This window comes from Haliotis rufescens, unplaced genomic scaffold, assembly GCF_023055435.1.
Source record: "Haliotis rufescens isolate VD_foot unplaced genomic scaffold, xgHalRufe1.0.p SCAF_18, whole genome shotgun sequence".
Classification (NCBI taxonomy): Eukaryota; Metazoa; Mollusca; class Gastropoda; order Lepetellida; family Haliotidae; genus Haliotis; species Haliotis rufescens.
Genome location: NW_025963868.1, coordinates 8,125,639 through 8,153,367, shown reverse-complemented (window position 1 = coordinate 8,153,367; position 27,729 = coordinate 8,125,639). Strand labels below are relative to the sequence as shown.

General features: G+C 44.0%; 1 protein-coding gene across 3 annotated transcripts; it reads left to right on the top strand.

Moving 5' to 3' along the window:
- LOC124149650 (carbohydrate sulfotransferase 15-like) lies at nt 1–27,729 on the top strand. 3 transcript variants are annotated; one of them, XR_007221792.1, is made up of 8 exons: nt 1–337; nt 12,349–12,616; nt 13,674–13,775; nt 19,315–19,471; nt 22,237–22,408; nt 22,858–23,005; nt 26,735–26,981; nt 27,347–27,729. XR_007221792.1 is itself a non-coding variant. In XM_048398037.1 (7 exons), exons 1-7 carry the CDS (start codon nt 59–61, stop codon nt 26,896–26,898), a joined length of 1,290 nt encoding a protein of 429 aa, XP_048253994.1. In that variant the 5' UTR covers nt 1–58; the 3' UTR covers nt 26,899–27,729. The 3 variants fall into 3 exon arrangements, 2 of the variants coding, with proteins under 2 accessions (XP_048253994.1, XP_048253995.1); XM_048398037.1 differs by having other exon boundaries at nt 26,735–27,729; XM_048398038.1 differs by lacking the exon at nt 1–337 and adding an exon at nt 6,308–6,649 and having other exon boundaries at nt 26,735–27,729.

The following is a 27,729-nucleotide window of genomic DNA, read 5'->3' as shown; positions in this document are numbered from 1 at the left end:
TGGTACCGAGCACAGTAACATTAGAGACGTAAATACATGAACTTTCTGTCGCTCCAGCATGAAGTTCAAAATAAGGAAAATGGTTAAATATCTTGGAGTTGTGTTGTTCGTATCCTGCATTGGGATCATCGTCTTCCTTTACGAACCGGAGGAACCCCGTGTGCCACACCGACAACACATGTTAGAGTTATTTAAACACATGCAGAACCGATCTCGGAACTCCTCCCATCTCTGGGGATACCGCCCTGAAGAAGTAACATTCCAGAGAACGGTATGGTATCTGGCACATGCTCGCTACAATGTGACCTTGTGGCGCGATCTTGATCTCATGAAACTGGTGAGTAAATAGTATATTTCCTTCCAACCATGTGATCTTTAAAAGACCGATAAGAGGAAACTGGACATTGAGATGAGGTATTTGGCATTAAGCTTAATCATTAAACACAACTCAAGATGGCAACAGGTCCCTGTACTTCAGTCCGTCTGACGAACCATTAAGTGTGTCACATCCCCGCCTTACTGTGTTCTGTCTTGTCATATAAGATATAAGCTACGTGATAAATCGCAAAGAACAATAAAGAACGAAGCGTGGTTTATTTCCCAATAAAACATCATGACGTCATTTCTGGAGATTTGCGCTCACCACTTGATGACGCCGTAAATTTGAGGATGATGAACGCAATGGCCGAACGATCGCACCCGAAGGTGGGAGCGATATGACAATCGGTTTTGGGAGAAAAGGCACAGCTAATTGACGTGAATATACGGGAAAGACAAAATTTAGCCTACCTGTTCATAAATTGGGCTTGTCCGACATTGCCTCGGTCGGATTCTACTCAGGGAGTAATCATTATTTGAATACGGGTAAATATATTTTACAGCGTGTACCTAATGCTTTTATCTCATATAAGAAATAAACGAGTCGCGGTCGTTGTTTATCGTACAATAATACGATAAACAACGACCACGAGTCGTTTATCTCTTAAATAACAGTCACTGACAGCTGCTATACCGTGCTACCTGTGGTCCGTGTTCGAGGTCTTCAATCATTGGCAAAGTAATGTAATGTAGGACCAACATATACATCGTTGTGTAATTTAAGAATCGACCATATGTTTCTGGAGCTCTGAAAGCATATACCGGTGGACAAACTGTGGATTTACGCAAGATGCGCATTGCGATATGTACGTTCATAGCTCCACAGACGCAAACACAAATTAAAGTCAATTCTTATAAATAATTACGTCGACGAAATTAACTTGAGTGCCTTCTTATTTAATCATTAACACACACAAATCTGCAGACATCCGTAAAAAATAAGTGACACCTTACAACACAATTATGCAACACAAGTCCCGCCCATTCTGTTAACAGTCAATCAGGAAACAGAAGAGTGGTAGTGAGAAAGGCCTATTTTTTCTGTTATGGAAACATAAACGCAGAAAAATAATTGCCTGCTTAGCCAATCAAATTATACGGAATCGCTCGCAATTTGTTTATTGTCATGTAAGAAACCGTCCGAATTTCAACCCCTTTAACTTGGTATGTTATACAAATTAACTTACTGACAAACTAAGAGATAGGGGGAGTCCGTATCTTACTGACAAACTAAGAGATTGGGGGAGTCTGTATCTTACTGACAAACTAAGAGATTGGGGGAGTCCGTAACTTACTGACAAACTAAGAAATTGGGGGAGTCCGTGACTTAGTGAGTGAGTGAGTGAGTGAGTGAGCGAGCGAGTAGGAGTTGTAGTAGATGTACGGGTCTGTATGTGTGGGCTTGCAGTACACTGATGTTCTTAGTCCAGGTCTTTGGTGTGACGAGCGAACGCTTTAACCATTAGGCTACCCGACCGCCCCGTTTATAAGGAATTCGACTCAGTAGTAAAAATTGTGACTAGATTTAGAAACAGTGATTAATTACAAAACATATACATCCTGGCAACACGCCGCTGTGACAGGTGTCCAGTGTACACTGTATTTACCCACTGTTTGAGTTCATGAATACAAACTGTAATATGTGCGTCATTCCGCTGAAGTGTGGAAGTCTGAAGTTCATTGTAACACATTGTCCCTGGCCTAACAGGGACTACGGAAACTGCAGATACAAATCGATTTAGAAATTAACAATGAATATATAAACGAGTCTCCCCGATAGAAAGCGGTTTTTTTTTATTACAAAGAGTGTATTTCTAAACGAGCGACAGCAACTTGATAACGTCGGCTTCTCGACGTTGAATCTTGATGATGTGCAAAGTTTCAGTGGGTAAAAAATACACTATTACATTCTTCTCCGTTAGATAGCGTTTTATTACAACGAGCGTATTTCAACGAGCAAAAGCGAATAAGCACAATTCATGTATTTCACATATACACTATCGAGATCTAACGTTACAAAAGACGTTATAACCTGGTTAGGATGACGTATGAATATATCATTGATGATTCGACCAGACTGTTCTCTCGAGCTGCAGTCTGCCAATAACTAGCCCAGATTTCTTCGAGATGATTATATGAAACGATAGATCATCTTAAACCCATGGGGGGCTACTCTAATGTGAAACACTAAGTTGAAGATCGTAAGTAGACGCGGAGATGAATGCCTTCGACATAATACTTTTATGATGCCACGACACTTGCACGAATACAATGCAAAAGTGAGAGTATGTATACTCTCTTTCAACGTATTTGTTCCAAGTTATGCTATGAACCACAAACAACTGCACAAAAGAAATAGTCCACATCCACTAGCAGACAACAGTTTCCTGCTGTAAATAAAGCAGCAAAACCATTTCAATATCCAATAGAAAGCGATAGGTCGATAAGAACGGCAAGGGTTTGTGTTACAATACTGTGCTGAACGATGTCATTGATTTCGTATTCTTATCTACATTTTTTCGTGAGCTAAATAAAGCAGTCTTTGATGTTATTATTTTCGACGTATTTGATAATAAGAATTGATTTATTTGCGTTTATGGAGTCGATGTGCTCAATATCCTCAAACATACATCATGGTCTTACCCCAAGAAAGAAAAGAGGTATAGATAGATTGTCTATTCGCAGATAGTTCGATAGGCCTACAATACACTTCACAGTGATGAGACCGCCTCCGTGGTCTTATGGTAGAGCGTCCGCCCGGAGAGCGGAAGGTCCAGGGTTCGATCCCGGGCCGCGTCATACAAAAAGACGTTAAAAGATTGTACTTGTTGTTACCCTGTCTGGTGCTCGGCATTAAGGGGCTAAAACAAGGACTGGTCGGCTCGGAGTCAGTATACTGTGTCTGAGTGGGGTATTCATGTTAAACTGCGGCATGGTATCTCAGTGAGCTAGCACTATAAATCGGCATCAGTCCGGACTAGTACAAGCAGCCACACACATACATACACGTGCATGCACGTCGCTATATAAGTGCAATAATCTTGGACGCGACGTTAAACCCAATTTCACCACCTCACCTCACAGTGATGATTGATTAATAAATTATCTAAGAACAAAATGAATTGCTTCATCTTCTATCTATTTAAGTACGAGTAGCATCCATGATGTAAATATTGTAAAAATAGCTGTTGTCTCTGTCAAAAATTACATTGCCTTATTAATCAGTACTTATTATGAGACCTTGTAATGTGGTGTACGAACCATGACCAGTGTTTTTAAAAAAATAGTTATCACTTTTTATAATCTCAAATCAGTGGCTTGGGGGAAATTCGAATATGTAATGAAAGAACATGATATATCAATGATACTTATTTTGGCGTCAGATATGGATCTATGACACCATGTTATTGCATAGTGTTTTGTTATATAAGGTACAATCCTTTTCCTATGGAAAACCATATGATTTGGTTGCTGTATTGATATAAACAATAACTGAGCCAGATATACAGAATATCGGCTTATTTTATCACATATCTCTTGGTGCTCTTTACAAATATCACAAGATAACTAACATAAGAAAATTAATTTGTCATCTTTACCATAAAGAATGTCACCAATTGAAAAAGCATAACAGGCCAGTTGTTACAGCTGATGTGAAAGAAACGCACGTACACGAAGATCGGGAGCAAGCCAAGTAAGATTCTACAGAAATGACAGTGCGGATTCCTCGAATTTCGGAACAACCTCGTATTAACTGGTGATTTCGTCATATCATACACCACTCATAGACCAGAATTGTTTGAGATAATTCTTCTTCTCAGTGCAATTACTCGGGTATTTGAGACAAGTGGAATTAACACCATTTGGATTCCTAATAGCTCAAAGGATTTGCCTGACCTTTTACTATCTCTGAAACGATCCATGTTCAATTCGGTCAAAGCATTTGATTTTTCACAACTTTGTAACTATCACATATCACACACATGTGGAAAAGACTTCCCTGACCTGTGGGTATTTTGTTACAAAACGTGGTGACCATAGATACATTTTCATATCTATCTTCCGAGGTTCAGGGCAATATGACAAAGATGAAAGCAAATGTCATCACAAGTACGTGAAATGCTGGACTTGGGGGAAAGACATTTTGGCAAGATGTAGGGTTCTCGAAAGGCACAAATTGTGCACTCCTTCATGTTCATTTGTTTCTCTATGTACACGAATCGGACTTTTCACTCGGATTGGCAAAGTCAGAACAAGTTAATTTTGCCAGGACCTTTAACTTATGTTTCAGGCATATCGATGAACTGATATCGTTCAGTAGCCATCAAATAGCCTTTCCACTTTCACGGAATTACCCACATGATTAAAGGAGACCAGTGAGGCTGCCTCTTCTTTTTCATGTCTCGACTAAACTAATGCTAGTGTACGATTTCCTGTCAAGCCAGACTATTGCAATTATATCGTCACATGTCATGAATATAGATTATTACAACAATACGGTGGTCAGTCAAGACCAGGTTATAGCAACTTTCTGGTTTACCTTTCAAGATTACACAATCATGGTTAACAGATCAATGATATTGCGACTGAAGTGAGTGAGTGAGTATGGTTTTACGCCGCTTTTAGCAATATTCCAGCAATATCACGGCGGGGGACACCAGAAATGGGCTTCACACATTGTACCCATGTGGGGAATCGAACCCGGGTCTTCGGCGTGACGAGCGAACGCTTTAACCACTAGGCTACCCGACCGCCCCTATTGCGACTGAAAAGCTTGGCACTAAGCCGTTGCAGCATTATGGTCAACGTGTCAGGGAAGTTTCAGTTGTGAGACTGGTAGTGGTGTTAGTTTGCCTATTATACCCTTGGACAAAATCACACACCTTCTAGCAGGGACATGGGTAGGCCGCTGTTGCCTCAATTCACTGTAGAGCGTTGCGTCCCTAACTGTTTTTTCACAATGACCGTATAATATAGAAATAACAAGTTTCAAATCGTTTTAAAATCCGTGTGCAGAATGGAAGGTGTGTTTCCCTCACCTGCCGTTCAACGGTACGTTTGCAAAATAGATGGTGCGTATGTCCATGCCTTACTTCCTGCATACCGTCGTGTCTTCGTCACTTTGTGCTATTTAATTGTCCGTGTACGTTTGCAAAATAGATGGTGCGTATGTCCATGTCTTACTTCCTGCATACCGTCGTGTCTTCGTCACTTTGTGCTATTTAATTGTCCGTGTACGTTTGCAAAATAGATGGTGCGTATGTCCATGCCTTACTTCCTGCATACCGTCGTGTCTTCGTCACTTTGTGCTATTTAATTGTCCGTGTACGTTTGCAAAATAGATGGTGCGTATGTCCATGCCTTACTTCCTGCATACCGTCGTGTCTTCGTCACTTTGTGCTATTTAATTGTCCGTGTACGTTTGCAAAATAGATGGTGCGTATGTCCATGCCTTACTTCCTGCATACCGTCGTGTCTTCGTCACCTTGTGCTATTTAATTGTCCGTGTACGTTTGCAAAATAGATGGTGCGTATGTCCATGCCTTACTTCCTGCATACCGTCATGTCTTCGTCACTTTGTGCTATTTAATTGTCCGTGTACGTTTGCAAAATAGATGGTGCGTATGTCCATGCCTTACTTCCTGCATACCGTCGTGTCTTCGTCACTTTGTGCTATTTAATTGTGTAAATATAACAAAAAATGAAGATGAAGATGTTATGAAGATGTTACAACATGCCAGAAATCATCCACCTGTCTGAACATCATTTCGAGATAAATGTGACCTCAAATGAAATTTTGCCTTGCCACAATGGTGAAATGATATCATCTACAGTTTGTTCAATGAATTCCCTTCCCTTTATCTAGTTTCGCAGCTGTGATGCAATGAAACAAAGCGTCTGCCGCGTGTCATATAGTGGATGGAAACGCATGTGTGGTACCGAGCACAGTAACATTAGAGACGTAAATACATGAACTTTCTGTCGCTCCAGCATGAAGTTCAAAATAAGGAAAATGGTTAAATGTCTTGGAGTTGTGTTGCTCGTATCCTGCATTGGGATCATCGTCTTCCTTTACGAACCGGAGGAACCCCGTGTGCCACACCGACAACACATGTTAGAGTTATTTAAACACATGCAGAACCGATCTCGGAACTCCTCCCATCCCTGGGGATACCGCCCTGAAGAAGTAACATTCCAGAGAACGGTATGGTATCTGGCACAGGCCCGCCACAATATGACCTTGTGGCGCGACCTTGACCTCATGAAACTGGTGAGTAAATAGTATATTTCCTTCCAACCATGTGATCTTTAAAAGACCGATAAGAGGAAACTGGACATTGAGATGAGGTATTTGGCATTAAGCTTAATCATTAAACACAACTCAAGATGGCAACAGGTCCCTGTACTTCAGTCCGTCTGACGAACCATTAAGTGTGTCACATCCCCGCCTTACTGTGTTCTGTCTTGTCATATAAGATATAAGCTACGTGATAAATCGCAAAGAACAATAAAGAACGAAGCGTGGTTTATTTCCCAATAAAACATCATGACGTCATTTCTGGAGATTTGCGCTCACCACTTGATGACGCCGTAAATTTGAGGATGATGAACGCAATGGCCGAACGATCGCACCCGAAGGTGGGAGCGATATGACAATCGGTTTTGGGAGAAAAGGCACAGCTAATTGACGTGAATATACGGGAAAGACAAAATTTAGCCTACCTGTTCATAAATTGGGCTTGTCCGACATTGCCTCGGTCGGATTCTACTCAAGGAGTAATCATTATTTGAATACGGGTAAATATATTTTACAGCGTGTACCTAATGCTTTTATCTCATATAAGAAATAAACGAGTCGTGGTCGTTTTTTATCGTACAATAATACGATAAACAACGACCACGAGTCGTTTATCTCTTAAATAACAGTCACTGACAGCTGCTATACCGTGCTACGTGTGGTCCGTGTTCGAGGTCTTCAATCATTGGCAAAGTAATGTAATGTAGGACCAACATATACATCGTTGTGTAATTTAAGAATCGACCATATGTTTCTGGAGCTCTGAAAGCATATACCGGTGGACAAACTGTGGATTTACGCAAAATGCGCATTGCGATATGTACGTTCATAGCTCCATAGACGCAAACACAAATTGAAGTCAATTCTCATAAATAATTACGTCGACAAAATTAACTTGAGTGCCTTCTTATTTAATCATTAACACACACAAATCTGCAGACATCCGTAACAAATAAGTGACACCTTACAACACCATTATGCAACACAAGCCCCGCCCATTCTGTTAACAGTCAATCAGCAAACAGTAGAGTGGTAGTGAGAAAGGCCTATTGGAAACATAAACGCAGAAAAATAATTGCCTGCTTAGCCAATCAAATTATACGGAATCGCTCGCAATTTGTTTATTGTCATGTAAGAAACCGTCCTAATTTTAACCCCTTCAACTTGCTATGTTATACAAATAAACTTACTGACAAACTAAGAGATAGGGGGAGTCCGTATCTTACTGACAAACTAAGAGATTGGGGGAGTCCGTATCTTACTGACAAACTAAGAGATTGGGGGAGTCCGTAGCTTACTGACAAACTAAGAGATTGGGGGAGTCCGTAACTTACTGACAAACTAAGAGAAAGGGGGAGTCCGTAGCTTACTGACAAACTAAGAGATTGGGGGAGTCCGTAACTTACTGACATACTAAGAGATAGGGGGAGTCCGTAGCTTACTGACAAACTAAGAGATAGGGGGAGTCCGTAGCTTACTGACAAACTAAGAGATAGGGGGAGTCCGTATCTTGCTGACAAACTAAGAGATAGGGGGAGTCCGTAACTTACTGACAAACTAAGAGATAGGGGGAGTCCGTATCTTACTGACAAACTAAGAGATTGGGGGAGTCCGTAACTTACTGACAAACTAAGAGATAGGGGGAGTCCGTAACTTAATGACAAACTAAGAGATTGGGGGAGTCCGTAACTTACTGACAAACTAAGAGATAGGGGGAATCCGTAGCTTACTGACAAACTAAGAGATTGGGGGAGTCCGTATCTTACTGACAAACTAAGAGATAGGGGGAGTCCGTAGCATACTGACAAACTAAGAGATTGGGGGAGTCCGTAACTTACTGACAAACTAAGAGATAGGGGGAGTCCGTAGCTTACTGACAAACTAAGAGATTGGGGGAGTCCGTAACTTACTGACAAACTAAGAGATAGGGGGAGTCCGTAGCTTACTGACAAACTAAGAGATAGGGGGAGTCCGTATCTTACTGACAAACTAAGAGATTGGGGGAGTCCGTATCTTGCTGACAAACTAAGAGATAGGGGGAGTCCGTAACTTACTGACAAACTAAGAGATAGGGGGAGTCCGTGGCTTACTGACAAACTAAGAGATTGGGGGAGTCCGTAACTTACTGACAAACTAAGAGATAGAGGGAGTCCGTAACTTACTGACAAACTAAGAGATTGGGGGAGTCCGTTACTTACTGACAAACTAAGAGATAGGGGGAGTCCGTAGCTTACTGACAAACTAAGAGATTGGGGGAGTCCGTAACTTACTGACAAACTAAGAGATAGGGGGAGTCCGTAACTTACTGACAAACTAAGAGATAGGGGGAGTCCGTAACTTACTGACAAACTAAGAGATAGGGGGAGTCCGTGACTAGGGTGAGTGAGTGAGTGAGTGAGTGAGTGAGTGAGTGAGTGAGTGAGTGAGTGAGCGAGCGAGCGAGCAGGAGTTTAGTAGATGTACGGGTCTGTATGTGTGGGCTTGCAGTACTCTGATGTTCTTAGTCCATCATCTGTGGTTTGGAGGGACACGTCTAGGAAAGGAAGGTGTCCATGGTGGACTGGATTCTCTGGTGCTGGGCGTTGAGATGTTTGAGGAGCTCTATGGGGTCGTTCTGTTGGGCTGACGTGAATGTGTCGTCTACTTTCCGGTACCAGCAGAGGGGTTGGAATGGTACTGTGGAGAGGGCTGATTCTTCGAAGGATGTTATGAAGATTTTAGTGATGAGTGGAGCCCATAGGTGAGTGAGTGAGTATGGTTTTACGCCGCTTTTAGCAATATTCCAGCAATGTCACGGCGGGGGACACCAGAAATGGGCTTCACACTTTGTACCCATGTCAGGAATCTAACCCGGGGGAGCCCATATGTAATCTCACAGGCCAACATGGAGCCCACCGTGGTTTCATATATACAGTTTATTGATCAATGTGTTTTTTGAACATAAGTGACAAAAGTTGTATTTTGCGATCCTTTGCCGAGCATAATACACACATTTTATTCCTAATATATGATATTTACGAAACAGAAGTACACACGAGGTATACTCTCCTTATCATATACTGCCATTAAAAGAAAAAGGTATGTTTGTTTTGCAATTTCATTCAATGAAGCATCAGAGTAAACGAATGAATACGATGTTGAGTGAACTGCCAAATTTATCATACAGACTTATGTTTCTACGCCACATTGGGGGAGCCATGTCTAAGCATATTAGGGGCGTGATGCAACAGCCTATTGAGAAAGAAGGCATCGCACTGACATATGGAACCTGAAAGTAGCTCCTTTCAGGCGATCTCATTTGCATATTAAGCAGATCGTGATACCAAATTTATCGAATTGGTTCATCGGATCGATAACACTTACTATTGTATGATTCAATGTCTTATCTATTGGTCTGAATACACAAAACGTCAACGCCTGCGAACAAACAGTCTCAACCATCTGCTGCAACAGATTCCACCGAGCGCAACATAAAAACTAGTGATGAATATCGCATGAATTGTTCACTGAAAAGTAATGATGGCACCAGCTTTTCGCGGAAAGAGTAAGCATGTCATACTCCACAGGTAGCACCCGTGCACAATTTGCATTGAAGTAAGTGTGTGCTGCCCAACGCCGCACAGCAACAGCCCCTCTGCACGACTGGTTCAGCAAACAATCAAACTCCGACCACATAATCCAGAAAAAAACAGACCAGACAATCCATTGACAGCAGACAAGACATTTAAAATGATAACAGACAAGACAATCCAGTAGCAACAAACCAGGCAATACAGCTACAGCAGACGAGACAACCCAGTGATAACAGGCTAGATAATCCAGCGACAACAAACTTGACAGTCCAGCGACAAAATACTAGAGAATCCAGTGATAATAGGGAAGACAATCTACCGACAGCAGACAAGACATTCCAGTGATAACAGACAAGACAATCCAGCAACAACAGCCAGACAATCTAGCGACAGCAGACCGGACAATCCAGCGACTGAAGACCAGACAATCCAGCGACAGCAGACGGGACACTCATGGACAGCAGACGAGACAATCTAGCGACAGTAGGCCACAAAATTCAACGACAGCAGACTAGACAATCCAGCGACAGAAGACTAGACAATCCAGCGACAGAAGACAAGACAATCCAGCGACAGAAGACCAGACAATCCAGCGACAGAAGACCAGACAATCTAGCGACTGAAGACCAGACAATCCAGCGACAGAAGACCAGACAATCCAGCGACAGAAGACCAGACAATCCAGCGACTGAAGACCAGACAATCTAGCGACAGAAGACCAGACAATCTAGCGACTGAAGACCAGACAATCCAGCGACAGAAGACCAGACAATCTAGCGACAGCAGACCGGACAATCCAGCGACTGGAGACCAGACAATCTAGCGACAGCAGACCAGACAATCCAGCGACAGCAGACCGGACAATCCAGCGACTGGAGACCAGACAATCTAGCGACAGCAGACCAGACAATCCAGCGACTGAAGACCAGACAATCTAGCGACAGCAGACCGGACAATCCAGCGACTGGAGACCAGACAATCTAGCGACAGCAGACCAGACAATCCAGCGACTGAAGACCAGACAATCTAGCGACAGCAGACCGGACAATCCAGCGACTGAAGACCAGACAATCTAGCGACAGCAGACCGGACAATCCAGCGACTGAAAACAAGACAATCCAGCGACAGCAGACGGGACACTCATGGACAGCAGACGAGACAATCGAGCGACAGCAGGCCACAAAATTCAACGACAGCAGACTAGACAATCCAGCGACAGAAGGCCAGACAATCCAGCGACTGAAGACCAGACAAACTGGCGACAGAACGCCAGACATCCGGCGACAAAACACAAGACAATCCAGCGTCAGCTGACGAGACAATCCAGCGACAGAAGACCAGATAATCCAGCGACAGAAGACCAGACAATCCAGCGACAGCAGATGAGACCATCTAGCGACAGCAGACCACAAAATTCAACGTCAGCAGACCAGGCAATCCAGCGATAGAAGACCAGATAATCCAAAGACAGCACACTTGACAATGTAGCGACAGAAGACCAGACAATCCAGCGACAGAACCCCAGACAATCTAGCGACAGAAGACCAGACAATCCTGCGACAGAAGACCAGACAATCCAGCGACAGCAGACGAAACAATCGAGCGACAGCAGACCACAAAATTCAACGTCAGCAGACTCGCCATTCCAGCGACAGCAGGCCAGACAATCCAACGACAGCACACCTGGCAATGTAGCTATGGCAGACCAGACAATCCAGCGACGGCAGACCAGACAATCCAACGATAGCAAACACGACAATACAGCAACGCCAGGCCGGACAATCCAGCAACAGCTCTATCGGTCTCACCACGTGTCTCATCTTAACAGAAAACGACAACATAAGTTTGAAACACCTCGGTTATTAAACACACATATCCTTCAAAGTAAACAATGGTCATCTCTGGTTATGTAAGCAACTTCGAGCAGATATGGTTTAACGACACATTGGGAGCGAATGTCTCCATTAATCAAAACTGTGTAAAGTATGCGATTGTTTCCCAACCCCTCGGACGCGGACGTATATCTGATAGCGAGTGAGTTGGTGAGTAAGGTCAACACTGCAATATTCCGCGATAACACGATGACGTTATTTTCCACAGCAAGTACCACGGCCTCTGTTGGAGTTTACCAGCCACTGTTGGTGGGTGCACAACGTCACACCGAACCACTGCCCTTGGGCCATGGAGCCAAGCAGGGGACCCATGGCGGAGATGGGGGAGACTGGGGTGCTGCGTTGCCTCCCCTCCTTTTACATCATAGGGCAGGGCGAGAGTGGGACCACCGACCTGTTCAACAAACTGACAAGACACCCCCACGTTGCCCCCCACACTATGACGGAGACAGAATGGTTGTCCCGAACACGACTAAGTACGTTTAAATGTGTGTTGTCCAGAGCGAGTTGTCCCGTGTTCCCTTCATATCACGTCTGTTTATGCCTATGTGTGTATTGACTAGAGTGACAACCGGCTGAAGATATTCCAGTCATATCGTATCCGGGAATATCCATATGTACTGACTTGCGCGAGTTTGGCGATGTTCCAGTTATATCACAGCTAGGTATGTCCGTGTGTGTATTAACTAGACCGAGTATTGGTAAGGGAGTGTGTGAGTGAGTATGGATGTATGCCGCTTTTAGCAATATTCCAGCAATATCAAGGTCGGGGACACCAGAAATGGGCTTCACACATTGTACCCATGTCGGGACATTGATTAGGCGATGTTCCAGTCCTACCATAGTGGGGTATGTGTACAATATATTGACATCAGTGGTATGTATGTTGTGCCACCTTCAGCCATAATCCAACACTCCCATTCGTTTTAGAAATCCATTACTAGCGGACTCTGGCCAATAACCTTCTGTTCTGCTAGTCTATACCACATGAGTGCCCACACACGTCAATCGCAATCAGATGTAGTGAAGATGTTACCTCATCTGTTGCTGCTACTATTGTAGGACAATAAATTGCGTCTTATTCTCAAACACCCTATATAAGAAAACTTTCCATATTTTATGCAAGGGGTGCCGGAGACCTCTGGTCATGGGTTCAAGATTCAGATTCGCCCTGATGTTGTTTCAAGTTTTTTCATCAGTATACCCAAGTCTCAGAAATACCTCACTTCGGGCTTCCTACCACATTTATCCGTCCCTGACATGACTGGAATATCATTCAAAGCGGAGTCAAGCCAAAAAACTCACTATCTGTTTGGGTAAAAATATCGTCAAAAAGACTGTACCCTTTGTAAATATATTTAAAAAATCTTACCCAGAAATATTCAAATATTTGTGTTTGGAAAAGAATATATGGTTGTACATAGTTTTAATGGTTGTTATATAAATGTTGCAGAGAATAATTTCAATATTAACTGTAACTCCAATAAAGATCTTATGGATCAGATTTCAATTCCTGTCGATTTTTTTTCTCAGTCGAATCCTGTTCCTCCTTCGAGACGCATCTGAATCTGCTGCAGATCAGCGCCAACTTCATACAGAGAAACTACAAACAGAGTGTGGACCCTTACATCACCGGTAAGAGAAACGTGTGTCGCGATACACAAGCTTGTTTACAAAAACCCACGTTTCGACAGGTGAGCTCTTGTATATGATGGTTTACAACAGCTCTCGTGTTGCTAGATGCATTGTAAATCATAGGCAAGCTCGAAGGACAAACCGTTTACAACAAATATGGTGCTGCTAGATGCAGTGGACATCATGGGCAGGGCTCCTAGCAAAAACCGCTTAAAACAAATCTGGTGTTGCAAACGCATTTTACATCATAGGAAAGCTTGTAGCACTTACAACTAAACTGGTTTTGCTAGATACATTTTACATGAAAGGCAAGCTCGTAGCACAAACCGTTTACAACAGCTCAGGTCTTCCTAGATACATTGGACATCATAGGCAAGCTCGAAGCACAAACCGTGAACAAACATTCTTGTGTTGCTAGATATATTTGACATCATAGGCAATCTCGTAGCACAAACCGTGTACAAACATTCTTGTGTTGCTAGAAACATTGGACCTCATGGGCAAGCTCGTAGGACAAACCGTTTACAAACACTCATGTGTTGCTAGATACATTGGACATCATGATCACAGGCAAGCTCGGAGGACAAACCGTTTACAAACATTTTTGTGTTGCTAGATACATTGGACATCATGGGCAAGCTCGTAGGACAAACCGTTTACAAACACTCATGTGTTGCTAGATACATTAGACATCACACGCAAGCTCGGAGGACAAACCGTTTACAAACATTTTTTGTGTTGCTAGATACATTGGACATCATGGGCAAGCTCGTAGGACAAACCGTTTACAAACACTCATGTGTTGCTAGATACATTGGACATCATAGGCAATCTCGTAGCACAAACCATGAACAAACATTCTTGTGTTGCTAGATACATTGGACATCATGGGCAAGCTCGTAGCACAAACCGTTTACAAACATTTTTGTGTTGCTAGATACATTGGACATCATGGGCAAGCTCGTAGGACAAACCGTTTACAAACACTCTGGTGTTGCTAGATACATTGGACATCATAGGCAAGCTCGTAGCACAAACCGTTTACAAACACTCTGGTGTTGCTAGATACATTGGACATCATAGGCAAGCTGGTAGGACAAACCATGAACAAATATTCTTGTGTTGCTAGATACATTGGACATCATGGGCAAGCTCGTAGCACAAACCGTTTACAAACACTCATGTGTTGCTAGATACATTGGACATCATAGGCAAGCTGGTAGCACAAACCGTTCACAAACACTCTAGTGGTGCTAAAACATTGGAAATCATAGACAAGCTCGTAGGACAAACCGTTTGCGAACACACTGCTGTTGCTAGATACATTGGACATCATAGGCAAGCTCGTAGCACAAACCGTGAACAAACATTCTTGTGTTGCTAGATACATTGGACATCATGGGCAAGCTCGTAGGACAAACCGTGTACAAACACTCATGTGTTGCTAGAAACATTGGACATCACAGGTAGGTTCGTAGCACAAACCGTTTACAAACATTCTTGTGTTGCTAGAAACATTGGACATCATAGGCAAGCTCGTAAGACAAACCGTGTAAAAACATTCTTGTGTTGCTAGATATATTGGACATCATAGGTAAGCTCGTAGCACAAACCGTGTAAAAACATTCTTGTGTTGCTAGATATATTGGACATCATAGGCAAGCTCGTAGCACAAACCGTTTACAAACATTCTTGTGTTGCTAGAAACATTGGACATCATGGGCAAGCTCGTAGGACAAACCGTTTACAAACACTCATGTGTTGCTAGATACATTCGACATCACAGGCAAGCTCGGAGGACACACCGTTTACAAACATTTTTGTGTTGCTAGATACATTGGACATCATGGGCAAGCTCGTAGGACAAACCGTTTACAAACACTCTGGTGTTGCTAGATACATTGGACATCATAGGCAAGCTCGAAGCACAAACCGTTTACAAACATTCATGTGTTGCTAGATACATTGGACATCATAGGCAAGCTCGTGGGACAAACCGTTTACAAACATTCTGGTGTTGCTAGATACATTGGACATCATAGGTAAGCTCGTAGGACAAACCGTTTACAAACACTTATGTGTTGCTAGACACATTGGACATCATAGGTAAGCTCGTGGGACAAACCGTTTACAAACACTCTGGTGTTGCTAGATACATTGGACATCATAGGCAAGCTCGTAGGACAAACCGTTTACAAACACTCTAGTGGTGCTAATACGTTGGAAATCATAGGCAAGCTCGTAGGACAAACCGTTTACAAACACCCATGTGTTGCTAGATACATTGTACATCACAGGTAAGCTCGTAGCACAAACCGTGAACAAACACTCTGGTGTTGCTAGATACATTGGACATCATAGACAAGCTCGTAGGACAAACCGTTTACAAACATTCTGGTGTTGCTAGATACATTTGACATCATAGGCAAGCTCGTAGCACAAACCGTTTGCAAAGTTAACATTCTGGTGTTGCTAGATACATTGTACATCACAGGTAAGCTCGTAGGACAAACCGTTTACAGCAAATATCGTGTTGCTAGATACATTTCACATCACAGGTAAGCTCGTAGCACAAACCGTTTACAAACATTCTGGTGTTGCTAGATACATTGTGCATCATAGGTAAGCTCGTAGCACAAACCGTTTACAGCAACTCTCGTGTTGCTAGATACATTGCATTTTGAGCTCGCAGCATTGACCATTTACTCTTGAATCCAAATTCAAAGGTTATAACTGCTTCATCATCTACTGACATACATAATTCATATATATATAGACAGTTAAACAACGATTATCCTACTGTATTGCAGCATGTATTCAGTAATAAGGCACACACGCACACACACACACACACACACACACACACACACACACACACACACACACATGTTTATATATATATATATATATAGAGAGAGAGAGAGAGAGAGAGAGAGAGAGAGAGAGAGAGAGAGAGAGAGAGAGAGAGAGAGAGAGAGAGAGAGAGAGTTTTAAGTTGTACAGTGATGGACAGTATTACAACTTAGAATAAAGAACAACGTTTTTTATATGTTTACTGTAAAGTAAAGACGGATTTGAGCTGGAGAGTAGCATCATAATATGTTGCTGGTTTGGATGGACACAATAAGAGTTCGGTAAACTGCTCCCTCTTAAATCTGTTTAAGAATGGAGGCAAAAGTGGAATTCTTATTCTACTACTACCACAACACAAAGTGGAAACAATCTTCAACTAAGTTTAAGATTATACTGTCGAACCCATTTCTCGCATTGATGTATGAACAGAGCATCTACTTCAGCTTAAGCCCTTGGATAAATCATATTGTGAATACAAAACATTTTTATTTTAACATGTCTATGAAAAAAATCTAACTTAGCAGATGCTGCGTAATCATTCTTCAATATCTGCACTTCAACACATTAACGGCCTTGTTCAATAAATAAGTCAACATATACAATCGCCATATGGAGCAAAACGTCTCCAAAACTATACTTGTACAACAAGTTCATAACGTGTCGGAATGCTCATCTTGAGTCGGTATGCATGTTTAAGAATGATATTTCAATTGTGGATCAATAATCGCTCAAGTAATTCTTCTCTTTTATCAAGGGGCGGTCGGGTAGCCTAGTGGTTAAAGCGTTCGCTCGTCACGCCAAGACCCGGGTTCGATTCCCGACATGGGTTCAATGTGTGAAGCCCATATCTGGTGTCCCCCGCCGTGATATTGCTGGAATATTGCTAAAAGCGGCGTAAAAACCATACTCACTCACTCACTCACTCACTCTTTTTTCAAAATCCTTCATTTCCCATCTATGTTCGGGGCTTGGCGATTAAGATCCAAAACTACTAATTTACAAAACCGGTCGTGAATTGTCATTCATCAAGATCTGCCAACTTTGCTATTGATGGATACATAGTCCATGACAACTTCCTTATTGATAGATACAGAGTGTATAACAACACTCATATGGAAAGATACATAGTGCATAACAACTCTCCTATTCATATATACAGAGTGTATAACAACACTCATATGGAAAGATACACAGTGCATAACAACACTCCTTTTCATATATACAGAGTGTATAACAACTCTCCTATTGTGAGTACATAGTGCATAACAACTGTCTTGTTGTTAGTACATAGTGCATAACAACTGTCTTGTTGTTAGTACATAGTGCATAACAACTGTCCTATTGTGAGTACATAGTGCATAACAACTGTCCTGTTGTTAGTACATAGTGCATAACAACTGTCCTGTTGTTAGTACATAGTGCATAACAACTGTCCTATTGTTAGTACATAGTGCATAACAACTGTCCTATTGTGAGAACATAGTGCACAGCAACTGTCTTGTTGTTAGTACATAGTGCATAACAACTCTCCTATTGTGAGTACAAAGTGCATAACAACTGTCCTATTGTGAGTACATAGTGCATAACAACTGCCTTGTTGTTAGTACATAGTGCATAACAACTGTCCTATTGTGAGAACATAGTGCATAACAATTGTCTTGGTGTAGTACATAGTGCAAAACAACTGTCCTATTGTGAGTACATAGTGCATAACAACTGTCCTGTTGTTAGTACATAGTGCATAACAACTGTCCTGTTGTTAGTACATAGTGCATAACAAATGTCCTATTGTTAGTACATAGTGCATAACAAATGTCCTATTGTGAGTACATAGTGCATAACAACTGTCCTGTTGTTAGTACATAGTGCATTACAACTGTCCTGTTGTTAGTACATAGTGCATAACAACTGTCCTATTGTTAGTACATAGTGCATAACAACTGTCCTATTGTGAGAACATAGTGCATAACAACTGTCCTATTGTGAGAACATAGTGCAGAACAACTGTCCTATTGTGAGTACATAGTGCATAACAACTGTCCTATTGTTAGTACATAGTGCATAACAACTGTCCTATTGTTAGTACATAGTGCATAACAACTGTCCTATTGTGAGTACATAGTGCATAACAACTGTCCTGTTGTTAGTACATAGTGCATAACAACTGTCTTGTTGTTAGTACATAGTGCATAACAACTGTCCTATTGTGAGTACATAGTGCATAACAACTGTCCTATTGTGAGTACATAGTGCATAACAACTGTCCTATTGTTAGTACATAGTGCATAACAACTGTCCTATTGTTAGTACATAGTGCATAACAACTCTTCTATTGTGAGTACATAGTGCATTACAACTCTTCTATTGTGAGTACATAGTGCATAACAACTCTTCTATTGTGAGTACATAGTGCATAACAACTGTCCTGTTGTTAGTACATACATGTAGTGCATAACAACTCTTCTATTGTTAGTACATAGTGCATAACAACTGTCCTATTGTGAGTACATAGTGCATAACAACTGTTGTGGTGATCTCAAATAAGCATCACGGTTCACTTCTTTAATAATCACAAAAATCATGTTGATATATGATACGTTGTATTTTTCATCAGTTTTAGCAACACTACGTTTGATAGGAATATCTTTGAAAAAAGTAACTATAAGTTATACATATTATTGTGCAGGAGATGCCACGCCAGGATATTTCTCCTATAACGACTTTTGGGATATGTTGCCTGGCAACGAAGGGTGTACCGAACCATGTGTGACCAATGCTGACATCATCCATCATCTGAACCCTGGGGCCAAGATCATCCTGTCACTCAGGAACCCCACAGACAGGTAGAGTCCAATAACACGGTGCACACACACAAACAGACGCAAACACACACTATATCTCACACCGTTGTAACATCTCCCTGGCCAGTTTCTTCCCCGGGGAGGGTTCGGCGAGGCCAGTTCTTCCCCACCCATTGCCAGACATTCCCCAACGAATTTAGATGGAGACGGTGCAACAGAGGCCAGATCTTCTCTTCTCTTGGCTCCAACCTAGGCCATTTCTTATCTACTGGGGGGCACGGGTCCCGCGATTCGCTGTGCAGAGTTGCGTCCCTTGGACACGCCAGAAACCTATGGTTGTGGGTTCGAATCCCGGTTCGCCCCGATTATGTTTCTAGGTTTGTCAGCTCCATACCCGTGCTCGTGGGTTTCACCGAAGTGGTAAACGTCTGAGACCTGCATCACTTCGGGCTTGACGTTAAAAGATGGTACTTGTTGTTACCCTGTCTGGCGCTCGGCATTAAGGGGCTAAAACAAGGACTGGTCGGCTCGGAGTCAGTATACTGTGTCTGAGTGGGATATTCATGTTAAACTGCGGCATGGTATTTCAGTCAGCTAGCACTATAAATCGGCATCACTCCGGACTAGTACAAGCAGCCACAGAAACACACACACGTACATGCACGTCGCTATATAAGTGAAATAATCTTGGACGCGACGTTAAACCCCATTTAACCCCACCTCACTTCAGATTACTCATGACTCCATACACACGACAGTATCCTGTTCCCGGACATTATGAAAACTGGCTTTTTCCAGGACAATGACACTGATGTTGTTTCGATTGGGCAGTAGCTGATGTTTCAATTAATCTGTGAACACATCACCATTCATGTTCTTATGATAATCACCAGTTTTCTTGTTCGTCTCGAAAACGAGCTCACATCCAACAATAAACCCCAGACAACGGATCCGGCTTGCCAAAACAATCACAAGATTACTTTTACCTACGGGTGCTTTCCGTTCATCTGTAAAGTCGTGTTTCATGATTATGGCTGTGTGTAATGCAACATGCATTATGGGAGCAGTGTTGCCAAAATAAATGCAGCGTCATTTTTGTTATTTTTGTTAGATGTCAATCTAAAGGTATCTCCAATGGATTAGTTTTTTGTGGATTAGATAGGTGTTTTATAACTACACTATTATTGTTATCATTATTATCATGTACAGATTAAAATTAAAAAAATACAGCAAAGAGGGTTTGGGTGATCCTGGCACATTCAGGCTTGCTAGGCTCATCATCAGCTCAGGGCATTGCCCCCACTACACGCATCCGAGACAGCGAATGGGACTTCTCCCAGGAAGCGCTGCCTAGTCGAACCCACCCAGAATTTTTCGGAGAATGTGAAGACTCCCAAACACTGCAGCCTCTTGCATTACCCAGATTGTCAGAAGGGCTTTATTCTTTATAGCAATCCCGGGTACTACCCCAATGTCAGTCAACTGATTAGGAGGTACCAAACCTAAGGCACCGAGAACATTTCGGAGTCGGACAACTTGGTACTTAGGATGCAAGCGTGCCTTTTCGAAAGCGAGGTTCGCTTTGTTGACAAAATAAATGCAGCGACAATTGTCATTTTCTTAGATGTCCATCTAAAGGTATCTCCAATGGATTATTTTTGTGTGGATTTGATAGGTGTTTTATAACTACGCTATTATTGTTATCATTATTATTATTATGTACAGATTAAAATAAAAAATGCAGCAAAGAGTGTTTGGGTGATCCTGGCACAGTCAGGCTTGTTAGGCTCATCATCAGCTTAGGGCCCTTGCCCCCTCTACACGCAGCCCAGACAGCGAATGGGACTTCTCCCAGGAAGCGCTGCCTTGTCGAACCCTGCCACAACTTTTCGGAGAATGTGAAGACTCACCAACACTGCAGCCTTCTGCATTACCCAGATTGTCAGAAGGGCTTTATTCCTGGTAGCAAACCCGGGTACTTCCCCAATGTCAGTCAACAGATTGGGAGGTACCAAACCTAGGGCACCGAGAACAATGGGGAGTCGGACAATTTAGTACTTGGGACGCAAGCGTGACATTTCGAAAGCGAGGTCTGCATATTTGCCATGTTTTTCCTGAATCTTGTCAATCACATAAGTGTCGAAAAGAGACCGAAAAATTCAATGATATAAATGATTTCATTGGTTTTATCAAACAGGACAAGATCAGGTTTGTTGGCCTGGATAGATCTGAGGCTGTATTCGGGCCTATTCAAAAGAATTTTGTATTTATCATTTTCCATGACGCCCTCGACACGTTCCGGATCGTACCATGGATGGATCTGTGTCTAAACCACAGGCAAAGACGGTAATAAAATGATCGAGCTATATCATCATGTCGCTTAAGTTAGTGTGTTTGTGCCAAAGCTGGGCATCCACCGACAATGTGTTGGACAGTCTCATTAAATTCATTGCATGATCTACATTTCATATTATATACACGGTTTCGAGTTGGAAGTGACTGGTCCTGAGCAGCAAACAAAAAGCCTTCTGTTTAACTTTATTGTTATTATTTCTATTATTATTCTTATTCTTATTATTCTTCTTCTTCTTCTTATTATAATTATTTTTGCTTCTGTGAAATATTCTGGTTTCTTTTAACGGTTAAAAAGCATTTGTTCCAGCAAATCCTATATACAGTACTTTAATAACATTGTTATAAACAAGAATTGCGGTATAAACAGACAAAGGATACCATGAGGAACACTGAGAGACACTGGGAGGCGCTTAGAGACTATGAGAGATAAAATGGGGGAACCTTTGTTTCAGACTCTACTCCTATTACATCTCTAAGTCGGCTAAATTAGGAAGGGTGGCGTCACAACAAGACTTCCACGACCTGGTCAACAGAGAGATCGTTTCCTTCGTCGACTGTCTGGCGTCGCAGTCCCTCCGGGGATGTTGTTACAACTACACCATCGCTGATTCCCTGACAGAAGAGGTACGTGTTCCTGGTGTTTCCACCGAATCATTATTTTCCCGCCGAATGCTTGGGTTCGATTCCCCTCATGGAATTTTGCTAAAGCGTCTGTAAAACATTCTCGCTCGCTAGCACATGATATTCACATACCACCACACACACACATGTACGCACGTACACACACACGTACGTAAATACAGACACAGACACACACTCAGTCACACAAACAGATACACAATACATACGCACATACAGAGAGATACACACAGATACACAGACACACAAACATGCAAAAAACACACAGCCACACAGACAATATCTCTCTCTCTCTCTCTCTCTCTCTCTCTCTCTCTCTCTCTCTCTCTCTCTCTCTCTCTCTCTCTCTCTCTCTCTCTCTCTCTCTCTCTCTCACACACACACATCCGCCTATATGTTTTCTTTGATAATTAAAACTTATCTTGTTTCGCCAGATCGATCTTCGGCGAGGAATCTACCACGTGTTCCTTTGGGACTGGAGGAAAGTGTTCCCTAGTAAACAGATCCACGTCCATACGTTTGAAGACTACACGAGTAATAAAGCAAAACATCTTGCAGAAATCTTCAAATTCCTGGATTTAAGTGAGTTAATTGTTTATCTTATTTCTTCACCGCTATTTAATGTAGGAGAGTCTAGACCTGAGAGCTTTCCTACCGAGTGGGGGATCAGATAACAATGGGTCCCGAGCACTCCATGCCTCGATACAAACCTACTAAAAGCAGACCCGTTGGTCCCTGGTAAGAACACGCCCCTGGGACTCCATGCCTCGATGCAAACCTATTAAAGGCGGACCCGTTGGTCCCTGGTTAGAACACGCCGGTGGGACTCCATGCCTCAATACAGACCTACCAAAGGCCGACACGTTGGTCCCTGGTTAGAACACGCCCCTGGGACTCCATGCCTCGATACAGACCTACTGAAGGCGGACCCGTTGGTCCCTGGTTAGAACACGCCCCTGGGACTCCATGCCTCGATACAGACCTACTGAAGGCGGACCCGTTGGTCCCTGGTTAGAACACGCTCCTGGGACTCCATGCCTCGATTCAAACCTACTGAAGGCGGACCCGTTGGTCCCTGGTTAGATCACGCCCCTGGGACTCCATGCCACAATACAGACCTACTAAAGGCCGACCCGTTGGTCCCTGGTTAGAACACGCCCCTGGGACTCCATGCCTCAATACAGACCTACTAAAGGCCGACCCGTTGGTCCCTGGTTAGAACACGCCGGTGGGACTCCATGCCTCAATACAGATCTACCAAAGGCCGACCCGTTGGTCCCTGGTTAGAACACGCCCCTGGGACTCCATGCCTTTAATACAGACCTACCAAAGGCCGACACGTTGGTCCCTGGTTAGAACACGCCCCTGGGACTCCATGCCTCGATACAGACCTACCAAAGGCGGACCCGTTGGTCCCTGGTTAGAACACGCCCCTGGGACTCCATGCCTCGATACAAACCTACTGAAGGCGGACCCGTTGGTCCCTGGTTAGAACACGCCCCTGGGACTCCATGCCTCGATACAGACTTACCAACAGGCGACCCGTGAGTCCCTGGTTAGAATACGCCCCTGGGACTCCATGCCTCGATACAAACCTACTGAAGGCGGACCCGTTGGTCCCTGGTTAGAACACGCCCCTGGGACTCCATGCCTCAATACAGACCTACCAAAGGCCGACCCTTTGGTCCCTGGTTAGAACACGCCCCTGGGACTCCATGCCTCGATACAAACCTACTCAAGGCGGACCCGTGAGTCCCTGGTTAGAACACGCCCCTAGCACTCCATGCCTCGATACAGACTTACCAACAGGCGACTCATGAGTACCTGGTTAGAACACGCCCCTGGGACTCCATGCCTCGATACAAACCTACTGAAGGCGGACCCGTTGGTCCCTGGTTAGAACACGCCCCTGGGACTCCATGCCTCGATACAGACTTACCAACAGGCGACCCGTGAGTCCCTGGTTAGAATACGCCCCTGGGACTCCATGCCTCGATACAAACCTACTGAAGGCGGACCCGTTGGTCCCTGGTTAGAACACGCCCCTGGGACTCCATGCCTCAATACAGACCTACCAAAGGCCGACCCTTTGGTCCCTGGTTAGAACACGCCCCTGGGACTCCATGCCTCGATACAAACCTACTCAAGGCGGACCCGTGAGTCCCTGGTTAGAACACGCCCCTAGCCCTCCATGCCTCGATACAGACTTACCAACAGGCGACTCATGAGTACCTGGTTAGAACACGCCCCTGGGACTCCATGCCTCGATACAGACCTACTGAAGGCGGACCCGTTGGTCCCTGGTTAGAACACGCCCCTGGGACTCCATGCCTCGATACAGACTTACCAACAGGCGACCCGTGAGTCCCTGGTTAGAATACGCCCCTGGGACTCCATGCCTCGATACAAACCTACTGAAGGCGGACCCGTTGGTCCCTGGTTAGAACACGCCCCTGGGACTCCATGCCTCAATACAGACCTACCAAAGGCCGACCCGTTGGTCCCTGGTTAGAACACGCCCCTGGGACTCCATGCCTCGATACAAACCTACTCAAGGCGGACCCGTTGGTCCCTGGTTAGAACACGCCCCTGGGACTCCATGCCTCAATACAGACCTACCAAAGGCCGACCCTTTGGTCCCTGGTTAGAACACGCCCCTGGGACTCCATGCCTCGATACAAACCTACTCAAGGCGGACCCGTGAGTCCCTGGTTAGAACACGCCCCTAGCCCTCCATGCCTCGATACAGACTTACCAACAGGCGACTCATGAGTACCTGGTTAGAACACGCCCCTGGGACTCCATGCCTCGATACAAACCTACTGAAGGCGGACCCGTTGGTCCCTGGTTAGAACACGCCCCTGGGACTCCATGCCTCGATACAGACTTACCAACAGGCGACCCGTGAGTCCCTGGTTAGAATACGCCCCTGGGACTCCATGCCTCGATACAAACCTACTGAAGGCGGACCCGTTGGTCCCTGGTTAGAACACGCCCCTGGGACTCCATGCCTCAATACAGACCTACCAAAGGCCGACCCTTTGGTCCCTGGTTAGAACACGCCCCTGGGACTCCATGCCTCGATACAAACCTACTCAAGGCGGACCCGTGAGTCCCTGGTTAGAACACGCCCCTAGCCCTCCATGCCTCGATACAGACTTACCAACAGGCGACTCATGAGTACCTGGTTAGAACACGCCCCTGGGACTCCATGCCTCGATACAGACCTACTGAAGGCGGACCCGTTGGTCCCTGGTTAGAACACGCCCCTGGGACTCCATGCCTCGATACAGACCTACCAAAGGCCGACCCTTTGGTCCCTGGTTAGAACACGCCCCTGGGACTCCTTGCCTCCATACAGACCTACCAAAGGCCGACCCGTTGGTCCCTGGTACGAACACGCCCCTGGGACTCCATGCCTCGATACAAACCTACTAAAGGCGGACCCGTGAGTCCCTGGTTAGAACACGCCCCTGGGACTCCATGCCTCGATTAAAACCTACTGAAGGCCGACCCGTTGGTCCCTGGTTAGAACACGCCCCTGGGACTCCATGCCTCGATACAGACCTACTAAAGACCGCCCCGTGAGGTCCCTGGTTAGAACACGCCCCTAGCACTCCATGCCTCGAAACAGACCTACCAAAGGCCGACACGTTGGTCCCTGGTTAGAACACGCTCCTGGGACTCCATGCCTCGATACAAACCTACTGAAAGCCGACCCGTTGGTCCCTGGTTAGAACACGCCCCTGGGACTCCATGCCTCGATACAGACCTACTAAAGACCGCTCCGTGAGGTCCCTGGTTAGAACACGCCCCTGGCACTCCATGCCTCGATACAGACTTACCAACAGGCGACCCGTGAGTCCCTGGTTAGAATACGCCCCTGGGACTCCATGCCTCGATACAAACCTACTGAAGGCGGACCCGTTGGTCCCTGGTTAGAACACGCCCCTGGGACTCCATGCCTCAATACAGACCTACCAACAGGCGACGCGTTGGTCACTGGCTAGAACACGTCCCTAGCACTCCATGCCTCGATACAGACTGACCAACAGGCTACCCGTTGGGAAAGGGGTATTCATGTTAAAGAGGACTTTAAAACCGGTATACACGTACAATCAGCGACACACAAACAATTCCCGTTTCTTTGTAAGTGCTTTTACCGATGTAAATCACCTTACCTCACCTCACCTCATGGTAAGATGGTACGATAAATTATTTCAGATTGTATGTTGAGATATGAACGAAGCTCTGAAGCAGAACCATCTGTATTAGTCTCCATCCTGACTCGATGTTACTATTTCCTTCCAGATGCTCTGTTTGATTCCAATCTGCACAGAATCGCCGCAGCCAATCAGGAACAGACTGACCAGACAATTGGGGACATGATGCCGTGGACACGTTTCATCCTGGACAGATTCTACAAACCACATAACCAAAAACTTGCAGCATTGATGGGGAAAGATTATTGGTGATTTGGTAAAACGAGGATATTTTATGAGAGGGGAATGCCCGAGAAACTCTCCCTTGAGTAACTGTCCAATAGAGAGTTACGAAGGTATGCCCACACGTAGATAACACCCCTGCTTTTTCTCTTCAACAAAACATTGTATTGTGTAAAATGTATCGTGTAACTATTTTTACCATACCTCCATGTCCGAATGATTTAATTTGAATGGTCCACGTGATCTTGATAAAATACTAAGTATCCCGCCTTGGTGGGACATACATGTCTCAGCGGGAGAATGTATGCCTTACACCCCGCCATGAACAAGACAGGCTTCACGTTGATTAATGAGAGGCAGAAAATATCCTTTATAGCCCGCTTTGAAGCAAAAAACGTACGCTTTTTCGGACTTAACCTCAGCTCAATCGAACAGCTGTTTTCTATCATTTTTTAATTTGTTTTAATTATTTTACCAGGTGATATTGACGTGTCGGCAAGTCTCATAGTCCGTCGCGAGTTGATCTCAAGAGTGCATGGTACACGACTTTCCAAAGTTTCATGGGGTCCTAACCGAGTCTGTTATCAATCGCTTGCAATTTTAATAAACATGCATAGGAAATAAAGAACCCTGAAAAAGGATATATAATTATGTTTTTTTAATTGTTTTTTATCAATATGTTTTGTTATGTTTTTATGTCTGTAGGTTCCACAACATTGCCTACGACTTTTGAACCATGATACATTAACTCCGTTTCATTGATGACAGACGTTACACAGTCTCGACAGCCAAATTAAGTCCATATCATAGAAAAAGTTAGTGAGTGAGTATGGTTTTACACCTACACCGCTTTTAGCAATA